General features: G+C 52.3%; 7 protein-coding genes across 7 annotated transcripts; 2 read left to right on the top strand and 5 right to left on the bottom strand.

Moving 5' to 3' along the window:
* Nucleotides 1-933, bottom strand: N0V89_007582 (uncharacterized protein; the record flags this gene model as incomplete). Its single annotated transcript, XM_056216344.1, has 1 exon — nt 1-933. The coding sequence occupies one exon, from the start codon at nt 931-933 to the stop codon at nt 1-3; it is 933 nt and encodes a 310-aa protein (XP_056070591.1).
* Nucleotides 934-2,852: 1,919 nt separating this feature from the next.
* N0V89_007581 (uncharacterized protein) lies at nt 2,853-4,271 on the bottom strand (the record flags this gene model as incomplete). Its single annotated transcript, XM_056216343.1, has 4 exons — nt 2,853-3,500; nt 3,548-3,989; nt 4,051-4,246; nt 4,268-4,271. The coding sequence occupies 4 exons, from the start codon at nt 4,269-4,271 to the stop codon at nt 2,853-2,855; spliced, it is 1,290 nt and encodes a 429-aa protein (XP_056070590.1).
* A 1,461-nt stretch (nt 4,272-5,732) lies between these two features.
* On the bottom strand, nt 5,733-6,744 carry N0V89_007580 (uncharacterized protein; the record flags this gene model as incomplete). The annotated part of the gene is made up of 2 exons (XM_056216342.1): nt 5,733-5,894; nt 5,947-6,744. The coding sequence occupies 2 exons, from the start codon at nt 6,742-6,744 to the stop codon at nt 5,733-5,735; spliced, it is 960 nt and encodes a 319-aa protein (XP_056070589.1).
* A 522-nt stretch (nt 6,745-7,266) lies between these two features.
* On the top strand, nt 7,267-9,108 carry N0V89_007579 (uncharacterized protein; the record flags this gene model as incomplete). The annotated part of the gene is made up of 1 exon (XM_056216341.1): nt 7,267-9,108. One exon carries the CDS (start codon nt 7,267-7,269, stop codon nt 9,106-9,108), a length of 1,842 nt encoding a protein of 613 aa, XP_056070588.1.
* Nucleotides 9,109-9,828: 720 nt separating this feature from the next.
* Nucleotides 9,829-13,279, bottom strand: RAD5_1 (DNA helicase rad5; the record flags this gene model as incomplete). The annotated part of the gene is made up of 3 exons (XM_056216340.1): nt 9,829-11,714; nt 11,763-12,947; nt 12,994-13,279. The coding sequence occupies 3 exons, from the start codon at nt 13,277-13,279 to the stop codon at nt 9,829-9,831; spliced, it is 3,357 nt and encodes a 1,118-aa protein (XP_056070587.1).
* A 284-nt stretch (nt 13,280-13,563) lies between these two features.
* N0V89_007577 (uncharacterized protein) lies at nt 13,564-14,767 on the top strand (the record flags this gene model as incomplete). Its single annotated transcript, XM_056216339.1, has 2 exons — nt 13,564-13,727; nt 13,774-14,767. The coding sequence occupies 2 exons, from the start codon at nt 13,564-13,566 to the stop codon at nt 14,765-14,767; spliced, it is 1,158 nt and encodes a 385-aa protein (XP_056070586.1).
* A 594-nt stretch (nt 14,768-15,361) lies between these two features.
* On the bottom strand, nt 15,362-18,091 carry N0V89_007576 (uncharacterized protein; the record flags this gene model as incomplete). Its single annotated transcript, XM_056216338.1, has 1 exon — nt 15,362-18,091. One exon carries the CDS (start codon nt 18,089-18,091, stop codon nt 15,362-15,364), a length of 2,730 nt encoding a protein of 909 aa, XP_056070585.1.
* Nucleotides 18,092-22,099: the final 4,008 nt, after the last annotated feature.

Genomic DNA, 22,099 nt, shown 5'->3' with positions numbered 1-22,099 from the left:
TCAGATCTCCAGATTCTCGACTTCAGGGATCGCCGGCGGCGGCACCACCCGCTGTGCCTCAATATGCTGCAGCGGCCACTCTATCGCCTCGCGCCAGGGCTCCTCGGTCAATTCGTCCGTCACGGCCTTCACTATGCGGTCTGACCAGCCCCTCAGGAACCAGTACGTCCTCGCGGCAGCAGACAGGATGATGGTCCAGTGCATGACGATGACGAGGGCGCCGGCGCTGCGCTGCCGCAGCCCAAACGTGAAGTTCGGACTGAGGTGGAACGGCCAGTAGAAGAGGAAGCGCATGTCGCGGTTCTCCATGCAGGGCCTGCTGCAGCGCAGGAGGTTCTCGCGCATGCCGGTTACGAATCCGAGGAGGTCGCGACGTGAATCTTCGTCGAGGGATTCATCGTCGTCAAAGAGCGCGGTGAGGGTAGGTAGCTGCTCGAGCATCTTCTGGAACAGGGGTTGTGGTGCGGTCTCGTAAACGGGATCTTTGAAGAGGTGTTGGAAGGGCCCGCTCATCATGATGCCCATTTGTGCGGCCGCTATCACGCGGCCGATGCCTTGGATCAAGCTGAAGATGTCTGCAAGGTCGTCGAGGGCATTGTGCGGTTCGGCATCCGCATCTACTGCGTCCAACCCTCTAGATGCAAATACTGAGATTGGAATGAGCGTTGATGCAGCAAATGCTGATGGTGCATTCTCCTCTGTAATATTTTGGAGCAGTTTGCGTAGGCCACGGAGAGCGTGATCCTGATGATGTGTGCCGGCAGCGTAGTAATCGTCTCGTCGATCTGGCTTATTGTGAGCTAGCTGGAAAGACGACAAGGCAAGAATCTCGTGTAAGAGAAACGTCTGTTTGAGGCCTTCTTTTGACACTACGGTCCTCCAGATATGTGTACTGTGCGGTGATAATGATAGTGTCTCGACGCCGTCGGTCATCCAGTGATGCCTGTTCTCGGATGAGCAGCGTCCCTCGGGTGACGATCTGCGAAGACACCTACATTGCTTCAAGATCGTAAAGCCACAGGTCCACCTCGCTTATTTCACGCCGTTTTACAAAGTTCGTTATGAATGGAAAATGATCTGACCCAGATCTAGGTGAATCGCCATCTGACGGCTCCGTCACTGTTGATTGGTCGATGTTTTTCGATGGTATCGCTGACAGTGTACTACCGTCTTCAGGTTCCTGTGTGTTTGCTTAAATTCACCTTGTTCGGCCACGGTAGTACGAGTGAATCTTACGCTCTTGGGCCTCGCAGTCCTTTTAGTAGCATTGCTGCTGCTACTGCTGCTTGCTACGGTTGGGACAGGTGGAGGCGCGTTCGGATCGATCAAGCTACACAGGACGCCGTGCCTTGCGCAGTTGGAGCACGGTTTGGCTTCATCGCACTGTGCCTAGTAGTCAGCAAACAAGCCTTCCAAGATTCTGGTAGCGAGATCTCGAGTACGATCGGAGATTAGTGTGTTGATGGCGCAACGCTCCACGTGTATACGTACCTTGACATGCCTCGCTTTGCATTGGCGACAGCCTGTTCTTGACTTCTTGTGGCCCAAACGCGGCATCGGGCACAGATCTCGGAAAATACAACGAATCAAAAGGCAGCTAGGGCGTCCGTAGCCACCGGCTTGACCGTTGGACCTGCGCTTAAGCCGTGGCCGCCGGTTGGGGGAGAAGGTGAGAATGCGAATCCGAGCTGGAGTACGGGCCGGAGGGAAATGCAGAACAGCAATCTTTCATAGGGCTTCTGTTCGGGTTATTGGCTCGTAGATCTCCCACTGGCGCTAGGCTGTCTTTGCTGCCACCGGCAGACGTTTTGAGATGGTTTACAGGGAAGAGTGCGAGGTCGGGCGCGGTTCGAAGTCCTAGAGTGGGCCTACTCCGCGCCTGACACCTGTCACCGAAAGGAATTCGAGCCTCGAGTCATTGACATGTTCCTATATGGCCTCACGTCCAGTGTGATGCAGGTAGGAGGCGCGTATGTGAGCTATTGCAACTGTGAGCGATGTGCACGGGACGCGAGACGCCGGGAATGTCCGAGCATTGGACAGCATGAGGAAGGTCAAAAACTTTCTTGCAGTAGCGTGAGGAGATAGACTGAACAGCCAATCCACTGCCTCAAGAGCCAAAAGCAGGCTTAGGCTTGGGGCTCTCGAACGATGGTGGTCGCATATTCGGCAGAATTAGCCGCCGTGCGTCACGTGAGATCTGCTCCTTCGCTTAGATCTCGGTCCGTTCCGCGGACTGGATGCCAACGGCCATTGCGCAACACGGCGAGGCGTCAGCAAGCGACAGCTGAAAGTGCCGGCGGTACTCAGATGCCTGTACCGACCTTTCCTTGGCTATTGACATACCGGAATTGCTTGGCAAAAGACTCCTAACCGCTCGACGATGATTTTGAGACTATTCGGAGATAAGCCCACATACCTATCTTGCCATGTTGACTGAGTCAAGCACGACAGCTAGCTAGCCACAATAAGCGAGAGCTTATTCACCATGTGCGGTTGTCGCGGTTCCTCAGCTTGGCCTTTGGAATGACCGCGAGTCTGAATTGTGCTCCTGCTATTCCAACACCCTGGGGTCTTAATCTTCTTCGATCCCCTAATTACATCTTCACCTGAAACCTGGGATTGGTCCGTATCCTTTCCCCATATATCAGGAAAAGCCATGGCAAAGGACACATAGCCAACGCTAAGAAGCCTAGCAAGCTATTACCCCAACCTAGGTTTAGAGCCTGATACATAGAACGTCCGAACAGAGGTACGAGGGCACCGATGAGAGATCGCACAGCCGTCAAGGCCCCAGAAGCAGACGCTTCATATAACGGGTGCGAATCGATGATGTAAGTAACAATGCACATCTAGCCCTCGATCAGTACGGTCCCTCGGAAAGTGGAACGATAACATACCATGAGCATGTTCACGCCAATACCCATGAACATCGTCCCAATGATTGGCACAATCCAGTGCACCTTTGCCTGAGCGGACCATCCATACCAGAACAGACCAATTGGTACGAACAAGCAACCCGGGACCAGCGGCAGCAGACGATACTCTGGCTTCCAAGCTCCTTGCTTGGCCTTCTTCTTGTACAAGCTATCCGACCATATACCGCCCCAGACGAGGCCAATCAACGAGCCGACGCCCATCCCTAGATATGTTAGACCAATCGTTCCACTGCTGAAGCCGTACTGGTACTGGAACACAATTGGGAATGTCGTGAAGAGCAGGTACATGAAGCCATACACGAGGCCTTGGTATATGCTCAAGCTTGCCACGACGGGACTCATGACTAGCAGCTTGAGGGGTCTGATAATACCACGCGCGAACACTTCGCTCGGCTTCTTCTTCGCGCCGGCCAGTGCAGACGTCAGATTATCCTCCCCGGTCTCTTTTCGCAGCCTTGCTGCTTTTCGTTCGAGCAACACGACAGGGTAGGTTTCTTCCTGAAAGATGATGGTCGCGACACTACCGACGCCTGCGGCAATTGCGAGGACCTTTGATCCGTACTATTAGCATACACACCGATCTTGGAGTTTGCCTAGGATCTACTCACCCAGCAAATCCACCTCCACCCCGCATCCTCACCCAGATACCCACCCGCGATGGGCCCAAGAATCGGTCCCAGTAAAGGTCCAAGCGACCAGATTGCAATAACACCACCGCGATGCTGTGGCTTAATCAGATCCCCAAATGATCCTGCACCGATAGTAATCGGCGTCGCTCCAAATGTGCCTGCGAGAAACCGGAAAAATATCAAGGATCCCAGCGAAGGCGCAAGCGCTGTCGCAATATTCGCGAGTACGAACAAAACACTGCAGACAGCGTAGATGGGAAGTCGACCGTAGAGCTCCGACAATGGTCCAATGACGAGCGGCCCGAAGAAGTAACCCAAAACCCAAACGGAGACTACAAAACTAGCCAAAAGCGGGTTCGAAGAATGGAAGGTTGTCATGACTTGCTGGATCGCTGGGGCAAACATCGTGGAGCCTAGAGGTCTATACCCCTATCGATTAGCAGTTCGTCAGACATCAAACAAGATATTAGGGCTTCTCATACGTGAGGAACGTGTTGTAACAAATCACAAGGATCTGCTTTATCTTCCGCTTGTTGGTCCAATTCAGCGGTTTCTCGACATCGTCTTCTCCAGTCCAGTCGACAACATCGACCTCCACGGCTCTTCCATTCTCCTCAACCGCAACCACTTGCCCATTCTCTGCCTCTTTATTGATATCCTTCGTCGGGGCATCCGCGCCTGTCTCTTTGTTCATCACACTCATCTTTGTTCAGACACGCCGCGACTAAAACAAAATAAAAAGAACACGACGAGGCAACGTTGAGTTGAGAATAACACCGGCATATAGATGAGAGCCGCCCTTGGCACATACGGATATAGTAGTTCGGGTTACACGCATCGAGCTTATTGGACGTTGTGCGTAACCGAGGCTGCGAGTTGCGGATCTTACATGCGGAGTCGAACTCCGACTTGTGCGGGGATCCCTGTGCGCTCTTGTTCCCGGTGTATACGGGTTGCCCTACCTCATCGCTTTCTTGCTTTGTGATGCAGCTTCGATAATCGGATGATTTAGCTGAAGGGTCGGATGGTTAGCTAGCGGATTGTGGTTGACATTCATCCGCTAACGTTGTCGCTAGCGGTGCGCCGCGAAGCTTACTCTTTCACTGTAAGCAGTTCGGCGGCAGGCGGCTATTTCCTAGAAGTCAATTTTGGCTTCAGACTGAGACAGATTTCTACTAGTCTCTGATACCACACTGTCAACAACAACACCGAATGCAGACCCGCAAACACCGCTATTGAAGCGCTTCCAACACTAGGCTGATATCTAGCCTCTTCGTAACCGCCGTGCTACCAACACAGACCAGAGTACTTAGAAAAAAACTTCCGAGGAACCATAACAGAGCACGCTTACGACATGTATGGACAGTCTATCGCAACGCCAACCTTCACTGGTTGGTGCTTTGCAGTCTCGTACGAAGAATGCAACACTCGATGAAGTATTGCTGCTCAACTGGGCTTTGTGAGAGTATGTGAACCCTGTGGAGACAACCCGGCTGCTCTGGATAGTCGAGAGTTCTGGATTCGACGTTAGGTTTGCCTGTAGCAGTTTACAGAAGTAAACTCACACAGGCCATCCCTATGCTTCACTTACAAATCGAGGACTTTATGGACTAGATTCTATATATCTCTGGAGTCATCCATTGCGACTGTGGAAGTCGTAGGATATTTCACGGTCTCGGCTCTATCGAGACGACTTCATGATGCTAATAAGCTTTAAGATACATGTTTACATCTCGATGAGCCCGTTGAAAGCACCGACGTGCGTTTGTTCACGATTGGAATGTTCCAGTATCTTCAAGCCTCCTACCATATACATGTCGCTCACGCAAAATTGTCGTCGTCACTGCGAGATCGGTGTTTGAGCAGTTCGGACGTCGAGCGATTGTAAATGGGCGTCGTTTCCTAGACGACTATCTTGAGTTTAAGGCTCACGAGGACTCTACTGGGGAACCTCCGGCGTTCTCCGACGTAGTTCCGCTTGAGAAAAGTCTAATTGTGTCGCCACCATATCATGATCACAAAGGTTTCGCTTTGAGAGCCTGGTTGCAGTCGAACGTTGCCAGTGGTAGCAACGATAAGCAATGACGGTCTTTACTCAAGGCAAGATTGGCTCCTCGAGAAGAAGTGGAGGATCTACTATGTATGGAATTTCATTGCTTCCTTTTCAGTCGTGCAATTCTCTTCCGAGCGTTACCTCTGGCTTTTCTATCCGATAAAGCGTCTTCGCCACATTGAAGTATCCCTCATATTCGATCTCGTCCCCATCAATATCCCCATGATAATGACCCCCGACGTCTCTACCGTCCACTGACGCACAATGCGTATGCTGTCAACATCATCAGCAATCATTCTTTTAACTGTACAGTAATATCACTTACCTCCATCCTCAACCCCAACTTACTCCCGGGATCCGCCGAATGCAGCACACTCAAACACACAACTGGCGCCTCAAATTCATGATACGTCAACCAATCATTCACCTGCTTCGGATTGTCCCAGGGCAGTTCCTCCTCCGGTGGAAAATCCGGCATAATGTGATAGTACGATTTTCCCCTTTTGACGACAAAAATACCACCCAGACTGACCATGCGGTCGCTGTACGCATCAGCCAATGCTTTCTGCATCAGCTCTGTAATGCTCTTCTCTTTTTCTACGCGGCCCCGCGCTGTGATTTTTATGACCTGGCCGGGGCCGCCTAGGGAACCGTATAGGTTTACCATAAGTGCGCAGTCAAGGCTGGAACATCTCTCTACGCTCGGATTCCCGTCCTTGATCTGTGCGACATATGTACCGTTCGTAACATTATCAAACCCGTCACTCCAAGATAAGTTCGGGACGAGTTCGCAATTGCGTCCTACGACATGGAAGGGTCCAGCACCTGCGCCAAGGAGGCCGCCGCCTCGAGGATCCATTTCCATGGCGCGCGCAATGTCGAGGAGGCTCCATTTGCAGTCTAGTCGGGGTTGCGGGAAGAGGTTGGGTTGGCCGCCTACGTCTGAGATTTTTTCGGCGCCGGAGAGGCCTTCTGTTGCGAGGTGGAAGGGAGCTTCCCGGAGGTCTGGGCAAAGTACTACGTCGACGGTGGCATGCTTGTAGTTGGCAGCGAGGGGAAATTGGAGGGCTGCGGCTATCTCTTTGAGGGTTGGCGGAGAGAGAGGGATTTTTACCGTCTGCATGGTGATGAATGTCGGGAAGGTAGGTTTCTAAGCATTTGGTGAAGTGACGATGAAGTTGTAGTTGTAGTGGAATACATGATCACGCAGTTCAGACCCGCTGTTCTTTCCGAGGTCAGCTCTAGGAGCTGGTTCCGTGGAGAAGGTCCGATGTCGTTGTAGCTACCCCACCTTCGGTAGGCGAACTCCCACATGTTCTTCCTTCCTGTGTAGCACGAACCACACGATACTAATCTCCAACAATTCTAGTATAAAAAGAAAACAACAATACAGGTAAGAGTAATGCGTAAATGGGGTATAAAAGCAGCCATATCGGAAGCTTCCAACAACCGTGAAAACCAACACCTTTTTAAATTGACTGGGATTAGCGATTCGGCGCTGTTCTAGAACCTCGATGTATCGCTGTGAACCCTGGAGATATACCCTCACTGGTGTTGGCAATACGAGATGCTGCATGCCAGCTGATGAATAGGAGGGCTTTGTAGTATCCTCAAACCTTTTGCATATTCTCTTGACCTCTGCAACATGACCGAAGAGCCACCACGAAAGAGACCGAAGATGACCGCAACGAAGCAACCCGCAAACGTTTTCGAGGGGCTTGCTCTCTCCGCAGACGAGATCAGGCTGGTCGAAATCACTCCCGGTTCTACTAAGCACGATCTGAGCCTGCAGATGCGCGTTTGGCCGCTGACCCAAAGCCTGCCCTTCACAGCCTTATCATACACCTGGGGAGGTTCGCAGATGATCTCCCCCGTCCGTCTCAATGGCACAGAATTCCTCCTTATGCCCAACGTGAAGGCGTTCTTCGAAGAAATATTAGCGCGCAGTGAGAGGTCGTATGCAAGCTCTCCGAGGCGTGATTGGTTGTCGACGCGCTTTTGGATCGACTCGATTTGCATTAATCAGAGCGATGGCAAGGAGAAGAGCAGGCAGGTCGCGAGAATGACGGAGATCTTTGAGTGGGCAGAGAATGTGCTGACGTGGCTGGGTCCGGAAGAAGAAGACAGTGATTTGGGTTCGAGCATCGTTGGTACGTGTGGGCAGGGCCATACAAATGACGGAGATGGGGAGGCAAACGAATTCTTGGAAGAGATGTCAGAAGACGATGAGGCTTTCAACAACAGATTCTTAGCTATGACTTCACTCCCATATTGGACAAGGGCTTGGGTTATCCAGGAGGCAACGACACCGCATCGGAAAAGGAACGCGATAGTGTGGCGCGGAAACATCTCGTTGGAGCTGGACACTGTGGTGGGAGAAGCGCTGCTGGTCTCGTCTGGGCCGCCTTCCAGCGGCAATTCCCCGCTCTTGCACAGCGGTATAGATACTTTCCGGCTTCTCGCAGCGATCAAATTCCGACGAAAATGTGCTGGCTCCGCAATAGCACTCCCCGGTTCCATCGGGAGCACTGGCGCCATCGGGATCTACACTCTGTTCTCGTGCATGCGATCTATCAGTTCAACGGACCTAAGAGATCGCATCTATGCGCTTCTGCCTCTTTCCAATATGGCTCACATTGAAGACCTTGCGCCCGACTACAGTATTTCTGTCGAAGCTCTATTTCAAAAGGTCGCAATATGTATGATTCGCGAAGAGAGTAATCTGAATATCCTCGGCTTCGGTGGACAGACTGGTAATCGTAACCTCAAACTACCCTCCTGGGTCCCGGATTGGAGTTCGTCCAGTTTTGCCCGCGCCTTTCCAAGATGTTCAATCGACTCTACTAGCGGCGAATATGGGAATCTCTATCAGGCTAGTACGTGCGAGTTCGACGGTTGGATCGACGAAACATGTGGACGACTCCAGGTGCGCGGAACCAAAGTCGATAGCGTCCATTCCTGCAGCGCGACTCGCGTGCCCGCGGGTGCCCCCGAGGTCACAGACGATGACGTAGATGCCGACGACCATGTGGACGACGACATATGGGTAGAGCTGCTCTGGAAGACGTTTGCGCTCCAGAAGGTGTCCGAGCATAGCACGAGCTGCTCATGGCGCGAGGCCCTGGCTCACACGATGTGCGCGGATTTGGAAGACGACATGGACTTCGAAGAGTTTCATCGTGGAGGTAGCGTCCCAATAGGGAAGCTAGATACGATAACTGGATTACTCCTTGAGACGCGGGAGCTGGTGCGTGATATCACCATGTGGAGGAGGCTCTTTAATACGACAGGTGGGTACTTAGGCCTGGGACCGCGCGATGTTCAGAAAGGCGACTCGATATGCGTTCTCCATGGCTCTCCGTTTCCCATGGTACTGCGGCAGCTTGGAGAGTCCTGGGAGATTGTGGGAGAGGCATATATACATGGTTTGATGGATGGAGAGGCTGAAGCGTTAGGACTGGAAAAAGAAACATTTGTAATTGTATAGGAGGTAATGACCATATACGTGGCCGCGAACGACTTTGAAATACACTCAGAAGATTCATTCATACAGTTTCCTAATTTCCTATGTTCTTTCTCAGAATACGAAGTGAACAACATACTAGGAGCCTTCCAATAAGGGATCCCTGTACTTGTGCAAGATGTCGCAGGGTCACTCAACACTTGGACGCTCTCCTTCCCCTCCTCTTCGAGCTCAACGAGCTTAAGGAACGCCTTTGCCGCTTGCTTTCTGTACCGAGATAAACCATCAATCTACGCCCCTAGGCTGAGCTCACCAACGATGACATGTCTCACCATTGTGTTGTCCTTCCGCGCCGTGCGGAGATGAAGGCGGTTTTTATAACTGTTCGCCTGGTTCCACCTTGGATTTCTCCGCATCTACACAGATGATTAAGAAGCCAATTTCCGCTTTCTTAATCATCCTACGTCTAGCCCATGTTGTTCGAGATTTCTCATACTTCTCGCCCAGCACCCTCCCTCCGCCATCCCCGAAAGACCGTGGACGTGCGTAACTAGTGAAATCTCATCTATGAAGACATCACAATGTCTGTGATGCATTGATTATCAATATTCCGTAACTCTGGATATACGCTTGCATGAGATGCTTTCCAGTCTTGTATATCTCCCACCATCCCAGTAATGCAACGATAGTCAATGCACACCCAAGTGTCGCCACATATTTCCTTCAACGTACGTGTACACTCAGCTAAGAAAGCAACTCCTTAATATCCTCAATCCTTTGACTCTTCTTCTCCTCATCACTCATCATCCCCAGGCTACTTGCAATAAACTTCTTCCTCTCCTGAATCCTCAGCATCTTCTCTTCAATACTTCCACTAACCACAAACCTCGTGACTCTGACCGCCGCGTCTTGCCCCATGCGATGAACACGATCAATTGCTTGAGCTTCAACCGCGAAAGACCACCAGGGATCCATCATGAATACCCTCTTCGCGCAGGTCAAGTTGAGCCCCACACCACCAGCTCTTAAGCTCAATAGCAGGACATAAGGCTTGTTAGAGGTGGTAAATTCGGTGAGGGTGGTGGCGCGCAGTTTTTGGCTCATTGAGCCGTCGAAACGGAGGAAAGGGATGTGGTCGCGGGTGAGGGCGGGCTCGATGAGGTCGAGGAAGGAAGTGAACTGGCTGAATACAACGCTCTTCATTCCTTTGTCCTGCTTCCTGATGCCCTTAAGATGAGTAAGGAGAGCCTGCGTCTTCGCGGAGCCGGTGAGTCCGATTCTCCGGAGGCTGATCTTTGGTGTCTGTGTGGCAGCCGGTGCATCGTCGTCTGGGGCATAATTGTGCCTCACTACCTCGAATACGTCGCGTGCGCTGATGGGCTCCCGGCAATTGAAGCAGCGTGGCAGTTCGCCCTTCTCGCGCTGGTGATTGATATAGTTGACCAAACATTCCTTGCACGCGGAGTGCCAGCATCCCGTGACAGCCTGATCGTTCATAGGCTCCTCGGAGCAGATCGGGCACTCGGCATCTGCCTCGTCCTGGATCTGCTTAAGCACATTGGCGCCATATCTATTGACATCCTCATCACCCTCGCTAGTGAAGCGTTCAATGAGACTGTCCAGATCCATGTCGTCAGCCAGTCCATTGGCGACGTCAGATGCTATCGCAGCGTCTTCTTCGTCCGCGACAAGATTCGCTTTCCGCGTTAGGACGGGATGGCAACATGACTGCCGCAAGCGGAGGATCTGGGCAAAGATGGTCGTGTACGATTTGAGAAGCGTGCCTCGTTCTGCGTTGGCGTTGAAGACAGATCGCGCGTGCAAGTAGATGTGGTCATACACGTTGCGTTCGTCTTCGGAGAGCGTGATCTGCTCGACATCAATCGTTCGCGGAGGAAGTGGGACGAGGGCCTCACCGCTCGGGGTCCTCATATCTTTTGTACGCCGGAGCACGAGTGGCTCCAGCACTGTCTGCACAACGTCGAGTGCGCGAATGAATTCCCCCGATTCGAAGGGAACGGTGATAAAGGTCTTCCAAAATGAGAAGTTAGCCCAGGGCTCCACCTTTAAGAAGCGTACCAGGCTGAAAAGATCCTCCAGGCGATTGACGATGGGTGTGCCAGTGAGGACCCATCGATGTTTCGCGCTTAGTTCGTAGCAGGCTTTTGCTGTTTTCGACTGCCGGTTCTTAATGTAATGAGCTTCGTCCAGGATGATGCGGAAGTAGTCAAGCGAGAATATGCCGCCATGAGAGCCGCTGTTTCCATCTTGCTTGGCCACTTGGCCATACTCAGCTAAGACAACGCCGTAACTTGTAATGATAACGTTGGGAGCGTTGAGACTGTTTGATGCAGAACATAGTTTTTGGAGGTTGACGGCTTTTTCGGTGCCGTAATACAGCATGACTTTGAGGGTTCCATCCTTAGAAGCTTTCTCGGCTTCACTCTGCCATTGCGCAAGCAGTGACATGGGAGCTACCACCAACGTAGTGTATGGTGCAGGCTCGATAACGGCGCTGTTTTTCGGAAGTCGTGGTAGGCTCTTGGGGATGGAGGGATCGCTCTTAGTGACCTCATTTCGATTAGTGTGAATCAAGCTTAGCATTTCGATCGTCTTTCCAAGACCCATCTCTGTTGCACGTTAGCTCTGCTGTACATTCGGTGTAAGAAGATGCGTACCGTCGGCCAGAATACCTCCCAAGCAGTTTTGCTCTTGTCTGGGAAACTCTAGCGAAAGTTGACCTGAGTAGGGGTTCACATAGAACATAACCTGATCTTGAATGATCGGCACTGCTTGGTTATCAGCATTTTGCGTCGGCCATGCGTACTCCTCCCACAAAGGGTGCATCGATTCTTCCTTATCATTCTGAGACTCATCCCTCTCTTTCCCGACCATCCAATGGAGAGCTTGCTTCTGGTATTTGCGTAGATCCATCACGAAAGTATTGGCAGGGTCCATTTCGGGAGTGTTGAAGTCGAATGATTGGGCTTTCTTGTACAGCGAATCTAGCTGGTCTTGCTCAAGCTCTTCACCCTCCTCGGCTTCTTCAGATGGTGGGGACGAGCCAGGCACGCTATTGCTGTTGGGCTTTGGTTTCTGTCTGTCCTCGTCGCGTTCCGCAGCCTGCAGCAGGCCTTGCCGCTTATGCTTCTCAGTGGACGCATTCTGGCGGGTCGGAGTAAGGTTGATCGCTTCAAAAAGCTTCACCAGCCCAACCTGCCGCCGCCTCAGATCCCGCTCATCGGAGCTCTCTTTCTCTTCGAACAAATTGACTTCTCGATTATCCTCGGGCTTGACAAACTTCCTGCTATCGAACGCGCTGCGCAGAAAGAAAGCACGTAGCTGCAAGAAGACGTTGTCCCCAGTCCTGAGCCTGTCGGGCGTGTACACGACTGTGCCTTTGAAAATACAGACGTTTTGATCTAACAATGCCGATATCCATGTAGCAGACTCGTTCTCCAGGCGACCTACTTCCTCTCCACGGCTGTTGATGAAACGAACGATGACGTCTACTTTCTTGAGATTGACCACTCGCTTCAGGCCTTTCTTTTGTTTCGGCATATCCTTCTGTCGCTCTATGCTAACTTCCTCCTCGTGCTTTAATAGACCACTACCGCTCTTAGTAGCCCAGCCCGTTACTCCGAACGACCCAACATATCGCCTGCCGGGCATCTGCTTCAAGATCGGTGCAATCGGAGTCGAAGAACTGGAATCGGGTGTAGACGCAATGGAGGCTTCGGAGTCAGTTCGCTTGAGGGCGTTCGCGAGGGTTTGTTGCATGGCTGGCACTCGAGGATGTGGTAGGGTCGGAGAAACGTACGAAGGCGCAGAGCTCCAAGAGCCATCGAGATACAGGTTTACCGCTGTATCATGTAAGACACATTAACCAAATCGTTTTAACATACATACCGCGCTGCACATCGCTGCCGCTGACATCCTTAAGCTTTACGAGGGTCGCGTGCGGCAGCTCTCCCACAACAGCCTGCAGCATATTGGCGTCGAAGCCCGCCAAATCTCCCTCATGCTCCACCACATTGTCAACCGGTATCTTGGACAGACTAGGAGCGCTGTTGAAGGAATCCTGCAGCTTCGAAGGCGATGCGGGGCGAACATGCGGAAGCTGTGCAGGCGACGACTCTTCCCGGAAGAACCTGCGCTTCTTTTGCGGCCGCTCATCGGGGTGCGGCGACTCCATGGGCGTCGTTGCTTGGAGTTGTGCGGGGCGACACTTTTCACAAGTGTTGTGCTGCAGGCATCGCGTCGGGGGCAAGACGCGCTTTCACGGTCGCGCCGGCCAATGACGATCGTCTTAAATCGTCATGCACTAGTCGACCTTCACTCCGAACTTTTTGTCGCCGCCACGTCTGAAGCACGACGAGCTGTACCTGTACAGTAATTGTGTTGTCATTTCTTCTTCCTTGCAGCACCAATGGCATCCTGATTGAAGCTTCATTGCAGTCCCTCCTTCGCTCCCTCCTAATGCACCCATCACAGCTGCGCGCCGCTTCCATCCGGCGCATACCAGCGGCAAGAGCTACACTTCGACGATGCATCCACCAGTCGCAATGCTTCACCACCTCCGCCAGCCAGCCCTCCGTTGAAGAGGTCAACCAGGCCCGAGCATACTGCGCAAACCTTCTCAGGTACCTTGCCCTCCTGTTTCTATACCTGATATCCTAATCGTCCCAGACAATATGACGCCCCCTCCCATGTCCTCCAAACCTTCATTCCCCCTTCCGCCCGCGACGCCTACCTCGCCATTCGCGCCTTCAACATCGACGTTGCTCGAGTCGCCGATACCACGTCCACGCCTACAATCGGCATGATGCGCATGCAATTCTGGCGCGACACCATCACGAAGTCTCTCGCTGGTACTCCCCCGAAAGAGCCCGTCGCCATCCTCTTAGCAAAGGCCACTGAGGATCTACACAGTCGCTCAGCCGGAAAGGCGAAGATGTCGAAGGCATGGTTTCATAGGGTGATCAACACGCGGGAGCAGTACCTGGGTAACCCACCATATCCTACGTTGGGTAGTCTGGAAAGCTACGCCGAGAACACGTATTCCACGCTCATGTATTTGACGTTATCCGCGTTGCCGCAGGCGAGTCTCACAACGGACCACATCGCCTCACATATTGGAAAGGCGGTAGGGATAGCCGCGGTGCTGCGGGGGGTTCCGTTTATTGCGTTTCCTCCGCAACAACCACTGGGTACGAGTGGTGGAATCACGGGCGCGCAAGGGCCTACCCAAGGCTCTGTACTGTTGCCGTTGGATGTCATGGCCGAGGCTGGGGTAAAGGAGGAGGAAATTTTCAGGGAAGGGGCTGCTGCCCCGGGGCTTCGCGATGCCGTCTTTACCGTTGCCACACGCGCGAACGACCACCTTATCACAGCGCGGGAGATGTTGACCAAATTACGGTCTGAAGGGACAGTCGGACATGATTTCGAGCACCAAGACGACGCAGAGCGAGACTACAACTACTCGAACGAGGGCGCAGGACAAGAGAAGCAGCTAGCAGAAGTGGAGCAAGCCTTCGGCGTCTTCATGCCGGCTATATCAACACAGTCATGGCTTGACCGCCTCCAGAGAGCCGACTTCGACCTCTTCGACCCCGAATTAAGAAAGGTGGATTGGAAATTGCCGTGGAAGGCATACTGGGCGTACAGTCGGCGGAAATTGTGATGGAAGATTGGATAATTAAATGATACCCCGCTCATGTTTCCTATACCTAATTGCATTGATCTTGCACGCATTTTATAATACGTATTCACATACGGATATTGCGTAAAGCATTTTCATGTGCAATACCAAAAGCTGACTTCCAAAGTCCAGTACGGTTATCTAGACGCATACTACATGCCCCGAACGTTTTTCATCGCAGACGAAATAAGAAAACCTGCACGACCTTTGCCAGGCCGTCGGCGCACAACCGTTTCGCAAACAGACCGAAATAAACAGTTCCATGAAGCTCCCTCATCGTTCAGGCAAATAGACCTCGCCTCTCTCAACGACATCCCGAATCTATAGCGTCCAGGGTATGTGAAATCCTTGCCGAAGAACGCACCGGCGTCGAAGCTACCAGCCGGTTTGGGAGCCTCAAGCGACGTGAGAGTCTAAAGTGGTGTGGGGTCTTGAAGTGGTGCAAGCGCATCTGAACTCATCTCCAAGGCGAGAGCTTGCTGGGGAACTACTTTACCGGCCTGACGCTGATGTCCCTTGGGAAGCAGCTCATCCTCATCCTTGGGCACCGACTTGTTCTCATTCTCAAGGAGTGACTCATCCTCCGACGTGTAAGAGCGCCTCTTGAGCGAGCGCCTCGTCGAATTGGCGCTGCTTTTCTCGGCGGAGGTTCTCGAATTCCGTCGGTCTCCAAAACATTCCCCGGAACGTCGTTTGAAACCTCCTGTTCACCGGTAACTTGAATTCCCCCGCCGGTTTCCACTTCGCCCACAGTGGTTCCAGATTCCATTGCGTCGGCCAGCGGGACCCGTCCTCCGCCTGCTTACTCCGCTGCAGCGAGGACAGGTCCTTCATTACCATTCTATACCGCAGCATGTATCCGTAGAACGAGTAGATGGTGTGCTCTTGAAACTCCGGCCAGCGTTCATCATTGGCATACCGCATGTTGAAGCGGCTACCACTTCCCCGGTTGTAGGGGATGGGCTGGAAAAGTGGGCAATTGGCGGCCTGGAGCTGCCAGTACTGCGTGAAGCCGCCGGCGTTGGCGTCCCATGCCTTGGGGGTGTAGATGGCCGTGGGCGTGGTTGGCTCGATGAGCCGATGGCGACCGGCAAGAGGCGTGTTTATAGCGAGGTGGAGCAGGGCCTCCTGGGCGGCTGCTTCGTCGGCCTGGCGTTCCTGTTCTCGTTGGAGATTCTCGAGCAATTCCCCTAGCTCGACAAATTTGCCTTGCACCGACGCAAGACCCTGGAAGAGACCCGAGCGGCATTGACGTGAGCCCTCGCCTATGGCGAGGGCTTCGTGAACACGACGCCGTCGTACCTCGTTGGCGGCCTCGACTTCTTCCTGTTGAGCGGCTTCCGCTGCGGCTTGGGCAGCTTGTTCTTCTGCGGCTTTCTCACGGTTGCGTAGGCCCTCCTCACCGTAGACATGGTCCCAGAAGTCAACGGGAGAGAAGCCGAGAGACGAACAAAGCTGATCGATCCACACACCGTACCAATCCCTGATATAGAAGACCGAGCCACAGTCCTCAATTTCCTTCTTCACGGATGCGAGTCGCCTCCAGTACTGGCCATGGCGCTTCAACTCGTCGTCGTAGATCTGGAGGAACTTTTGACGTACATTTTCTTGGCCGGCGAGTACGGACAGGAAGTCTTTGTAATGGGCGTAAGTATCTTTCGAATGAATGACTGCGGTTCGGCCGCCACCTTTCTTAGAGCGGCAGTATACTCGTTCGTCGATCGTATTTCTAAATAAAGCTTCCTTGACGGCTTCGATTCCGAGCGCTGTGAAGAAGGCGGTCTTCTCCTGGGGATGCTTTTTGAGCCAGACGGCGTTTCGCTGGAGACGTTCCTCGTGCAGCTTCTTCCAGAACTTAGGGATCTGTCTGGCAGGGATAAGTCTACGAAGCTCTTCATCGAATTGATCTTTAGCGCCCTCGATGCCACATGTACGGGCGATGTCGCTGATTGCGTCGAGCCTGGCTTGCTCATGGGCTTCTCGCTGGCGTTCCTTTTCAATTTCTTGGGCGCGGACCTCTTGGAGTATAGGAACTATGTCAGCAGACAAATAGGTGCAGGTATCAGGATTATTCGAGAATGTCTTTTTGGCCGCCTTGACTCCCACATCAACGGCGTACTGGCGGACTTCCTGGAGGAACTTCTCTTTCTTGGCGCGTTCTTTTTCTTCGCGCTCGTGCGCATATCTGGACTCAACCTGTTCGGACCATTGCGTGTTGGCGGCATCCCTCTTCTTCTTTTCCTCGTACCTCTCCAAAAAACGCCAGAAGGCCTCAGCACGGTTTACATCGTCGTCATGCGCGAGGACGATGCTGCGGGCGTACAGAGACCCTATCTGATTGATGGTATGATCCATCGCGTACTTCTTTACGCGAGCTAGGAAGGATACTCGAAGCGACGTGTGTATGGTGGTAGTGTGCAAAGCAGCTTTGAACAAGGCCTTGAGTTGCTTCCTATAGCGGTATTCAGCTGCGATGGGCCCGTCACGCACCGCGCTCTTTTCGACTTGGTCCAGGAGAGCCTCGAGGCTGGCTTTGGCCTGAGCTTCAGAGAGAGCAACTTGCTGGCTCGCGAAGCACCCTTCGGGGCCGGTTTTGCTTCGGATAGGAAGTACGCGATGGACGGCACGAGGTGATTGAGTAACGTTCTCCTGAAGAGAAACGCGGGTTTCACGTTGGGCCCATATGTGATGCTCTCCAGACAGATCGGCGCCACCGTTGGAAATATACAAGATCTTCTTCTGAGCCTTGTCGTGGTGTTTGTGCTTTTGTATGGGCACCATCTTACCCTGCGCTTTGTCGTGGTAACTGCGGTCATTTTTGAGGGAAATGCCAGACTTGAAGCGGTCGGTGTCAACAGCTTCAGCGACGTCGGAAGACTGCTGGCTAGCTGAAGGCGGGAGAGGGAAGCCGTGGTCAAGATCGAGGTTCTGGTCGTCTGGCGGTTTGTTGTCAATTACACCCAGAGGGGAGAGAGGGACGTCTTCGTAGATATTGTGATTTTGGCTGGATGGCTGCTTGGGGGTAGGGTCGAAGTGAGGTTTGAGGACGCAGTATACACCGAAAGTCGCGACTTCGATGAGCGTAAAGACGACTGAGGCGCCCACCCATGCGGAACCAGAGAGATCGCGGAAGCAAAAGCAGAAGAAGGAGCACAAGGTGAGGAACTCGATTACCGCGAGCATGTCGAAGATCTTGTCGAGTTGCTCGGGAGTCAGTATCTTTTCCGCTTTGACCACAGTTGGGGAGCAGGGAACGAGGTCGCCCTGCGTTGCATCGTAGCGCACGCGGTCGTGGTGTGAACTCATAGCGGTGAAGCTGTCACCGGCGCCACGAAGAATGAGAGCTGATATATTTTGCAGTCGCACTGCGGATCACTGTGCGCGACTGAGGTCGTGGAAGTGAGAGTGCATGTGTCTGCAGCGCCGTCGTGGGGCGGGGCAAGCTTTTCAGATGGCGGAGGTGAGCCTCTACGCGGGCCAAAATTTCGCGTACTGGGCGGGTGCGTGGTGGTGACGTCGGTCAGGTGGGGAGTTGATTTCGAAGGCATCAGGTGAAGTGAAGAATTGAGACAGTGCGAGTGAAGATGAAGATGAAATGAAGACGTAAAACGCGCACAATGGGCGGGCTATTATCGATATTTACCATCAGAGCATACAAGCTCTGACAAATTCAACAGAAGCTCTCCAGCTCGCTCAAGCCAAGAGCGTGAGGGCGTCGCAGGTGCAGCTTTGTTACTCAACTTGGGCAGAACCGACGTTTTTACTAATCTGAGTGCTCCTTTCTCAATGGATTCTGGTAACCTTGTGAATCAAGCTTGGGGATTTTTCCAGGTGGGTACGCATCAAGACAGGAACAAGGACGAAGGGCAGATGACCTACATTCACCCCGCACATCACGGAGCAATTCTCACGCACATCACATATTCAGACCTTGAAGATTTGAGATACATGGTGTTGCATGATTGCTTGTTTTCCATTCAAGTACCCAAACGTTGATAAGTGTAAAGCATTTGTAGTACATGACAGAGTGATGGTGCCTTGATGATGAAATTGAATGCGGAATGCAAGGAACAGAGGACGCTTATACATCTTCGGACAACCCCTTCACGGTGCCAGGCTAGCGAAATCCACAGATCCTTGTTTAAGTTGCTTCTGTTCGTTAGCGGGGAAGGGGTGACAGGCTAACCTGCGAAATTCCATACTCACGTTCTTCACAAGTAAGATGTATCCATTATAAGAGACCATTTCCCGACGCCTTTGAGGAACAGACATCCTGACCTCTACTTTTGATATTATAAGCCTACAAGCTCAGCCCTTAGATCTCTTTGATCCTCAGTTCCGGACGATTCGATTCACGGATTTCCAGGACTTAGTCGTTGTGAAGAATTTGAAAGAGACTCTCCTTTCCTCTACTAATATCAAAATGCGTGCAGTAGCCTACCTTTCACACGCTCTCGCTCTGCGCCAAGCTCCGTCACCAGCTCCCACTCCGGCTCTCGCTCCTGCCGTCACCCCTTCACCCGCGACAACTCCATCGTCGATAATAGCTCCAGACAATTCGACATGCGTCCCCGAGCAAGGCATTCCTGGCTCAGTATATATCTGTGGCGCCCCCGGGAACTGCGCATGGTGGGAGTACTCCAAGATGACTAAGGACTGTCAGGTCCTTGGGGGATCGTTCCAAACTCCCTCGCTGGTCGGCCCTAATTATGGTGGTCATTGCCACCTGTACACGAGCGAGCATTGCAAAGAAGGGGAGGAAGTCGTGTTCGTAAGCAAACCGAATGCCCCACTGCCTGTTCCGGCAAAGCCTATGTAAGTACTGGGTAAATGTTTCTCGAGGGTACATATGTAGTATCTTGGCGTGACTTCTTGGATCCCGTAGCTTACCACAGCGTACAGGAAAATTACCTGTCCAGGGATAATGGGCGAGAATATCCCCCAGGGTGCTGCGAAAGCTATAAAGTGCTACGACGTACTAGATCATCCTTCTGCAACTCCTGAAACCCCAAGCCCTACCTCGAGCTCCGTCCCAGCGGCTGCTGTTCAGACTCCTTCGGCGGGATGCACGTCATCTGCTCTCGCCAGCCGCCAGAACACAATTCCCACGCCCGACGCATGTAAATGCGTCCTGGGCAACGGCCACCCAGGCGCCGTTTACATGTGCAAGAACGGCGCAGCGAATACAGCGGGGTGTGAATGGTTCGACTACGAGAAGTCCAAGAACTGCATTTCTCTTGATATGGTAGGAATGAAAAATCCGTCCCTCATAGGACCTGACTTTGGTGGACACTGTCATCTCTACATGACCCCCACTTGCGATGAGAAGACAGAGGTCTGGATGGACAACAAAGAAGAGTCTAAGTAAGCTTACAGAAGTACCGAGGCTTGAGTTTCCCAAGCTAATACAGATGAGTAGGAAGATTGTTTGTCCAGGTAGGACACTCTCTCCGAGTCCCGATTTGGAAAAAGCCGTGGCTATCAAGTGTTTTGATTCCTTAGCTCATCCTGGCGCCTGACGCTGGAAAACCTACTCATACTATGTCGGTCGCCGTCAGTCCCCCGGACGTAGCTGCAGTCATTCCTCCGGTGGAAGCTGCCGTTAAAACCGCTGGAGTGTCGGCGTTATCTTGTTAGTTTTTGGAACGTTGTAAAGACTCCATCAAGCAGTGATATCCTGTTTGTGGAGCGTTAGATTATCGCTCTGTCGCACTGTTTGTCATTCGCGACATTCATGCTGGCTGTGCAGATTTGAAGTTGGTTGGCCTTTGTACCTGATTTGGTCCAGGCTTTTGTTATGCTTTGTTTGAGCTCATTGGTATGTCTAGATCTGTGTGCGGTCGTTATGAAGTTGTGATTTTGTATTGTTCTGAAATATAAGCGGAAAGGTATATAAGTGGAAGTTTTTCTAAGCATTATACGTGTGAATCATGTTCAACGGATATCGCAAACGTGAAACGATTGTGTTGCACGACGTTGGACTGGCTAGCTGAAGAGAGGAACATCCATAGGCTAACGTTCCGAAAATGAGCGAGGGCCTGTAAAATCTTAATCGAAAAACTGGTTGGTAGATGGTAATGGAGAGAAAGTGTTTGTTCGGATGAAAGATGACGCCTTTCGCCAATCAGGACTAGCGTCCCAAAGCTAAGCCGTTCTCACAAGCTTTCGGCTACATCGTTCTGAACCTCATCTCAGTATGTTCCGGTTTGGTACCATATCGCTCCTTGTACGGTGTAGTCAACGCGCGCATCTGTAAAAGTTTGCCTACTCAGCATCAGTGGTGTTCGGATCGAAAACGAATGGCGCGTCCAACAAGGAGCACAGGCTGCCATGCCTGCAGGAAAATGAAGAAGAAGGTACGCCGTCTCCTATCAATATTATTTAAGCTATCTTTCTGATCATTCCTAGTGCGATGGAGCAAGACCTGGATGTACGCGGTGCAAAAAAGCTTCAAGGCAGTGCCCCGGCTACCGTTCTGAACAGCAAGTTGTGTTCAGGTCGATGAACGACTCCGCTATGGCGCGAGCCAATAAGCCGACAATGCTTTCCACGATCCCGGGTGGCTACAATCCGTTCTTCATTCGGCCTTCCACCGACTGGGCTCAATTCGCTATCTCTCGATTCGTCTATCATTACGTAGAGCCACCGTCAATACACGGTTTGCCTGGGTACCTAGAATTCCTCCCTACCATGCTTAATTCTGCAGATAGAAGTCTGCAAACATCCTTGTTGGCAGCTTCACTGGCGAGCTTAGCGAATGTATCGGGGATTGAACAGTTGCATACGGAATCTAGGATTCAATACGGGCGCGCGTTGCGATCGCTTCATACCGCACTTAGCGCCAAAACCACTGCAACCGATGATCATACTTTACTTGCGGTCTTGCTTCTTCAAAAATTCGAAGTGAGTGTTCCACCACAGCATCAACATCACGCTGACGGAAACAAGACCATCACTGGCAATGTCGACTTGCAGAAGGATCCACACGAGAAAGCGACCACCGAAATCATGCGTCTCCGGCGCCCAGATCATGAATTTCTATCTAACAGGTCGAGCAGCTTATCGAGAGTGGTGCTAATCCGGAAGGAAATCAATGCGATGGACAATCGCATGGACAGTAGCATGGACGTCGGAAAACGCTACATCGATACGAAACAGTCAGTGGGAGCTAGCCTCCGCACGTCTTTGCGGGATGTGTCCGCAGCTTCACAACGACTAGATTCCTGCACTAAAGTACAAGGCACAGCCACTGACTCGCAAATGAAGGCTTTCACAGAAGCGTGGGCGTTTGCTGCCAATGTTTACGATCAGCTT

The sequence above is a fragment of the Didymosphaeria variabile genome (assembly GCF_027946475.1).
Source record: "Didymosphaeria variabile strain IMI 356815 chromosome Unknown scaffold_5, whole genome shotgun sequence".
Taxonomy (NCBI): Eukaryota; Fungi; Ascomycota; class Dothideomycetes; order Pleosporales; family Didymosphaeriaceae; genus Didymosphaeria; species Didymosphaeria variabile.
The sequence above is the reverse complement of the archived record's forward strand: the minus strand, read 5'-3'. Positions and strand labels throughout refer to the sequence as shown.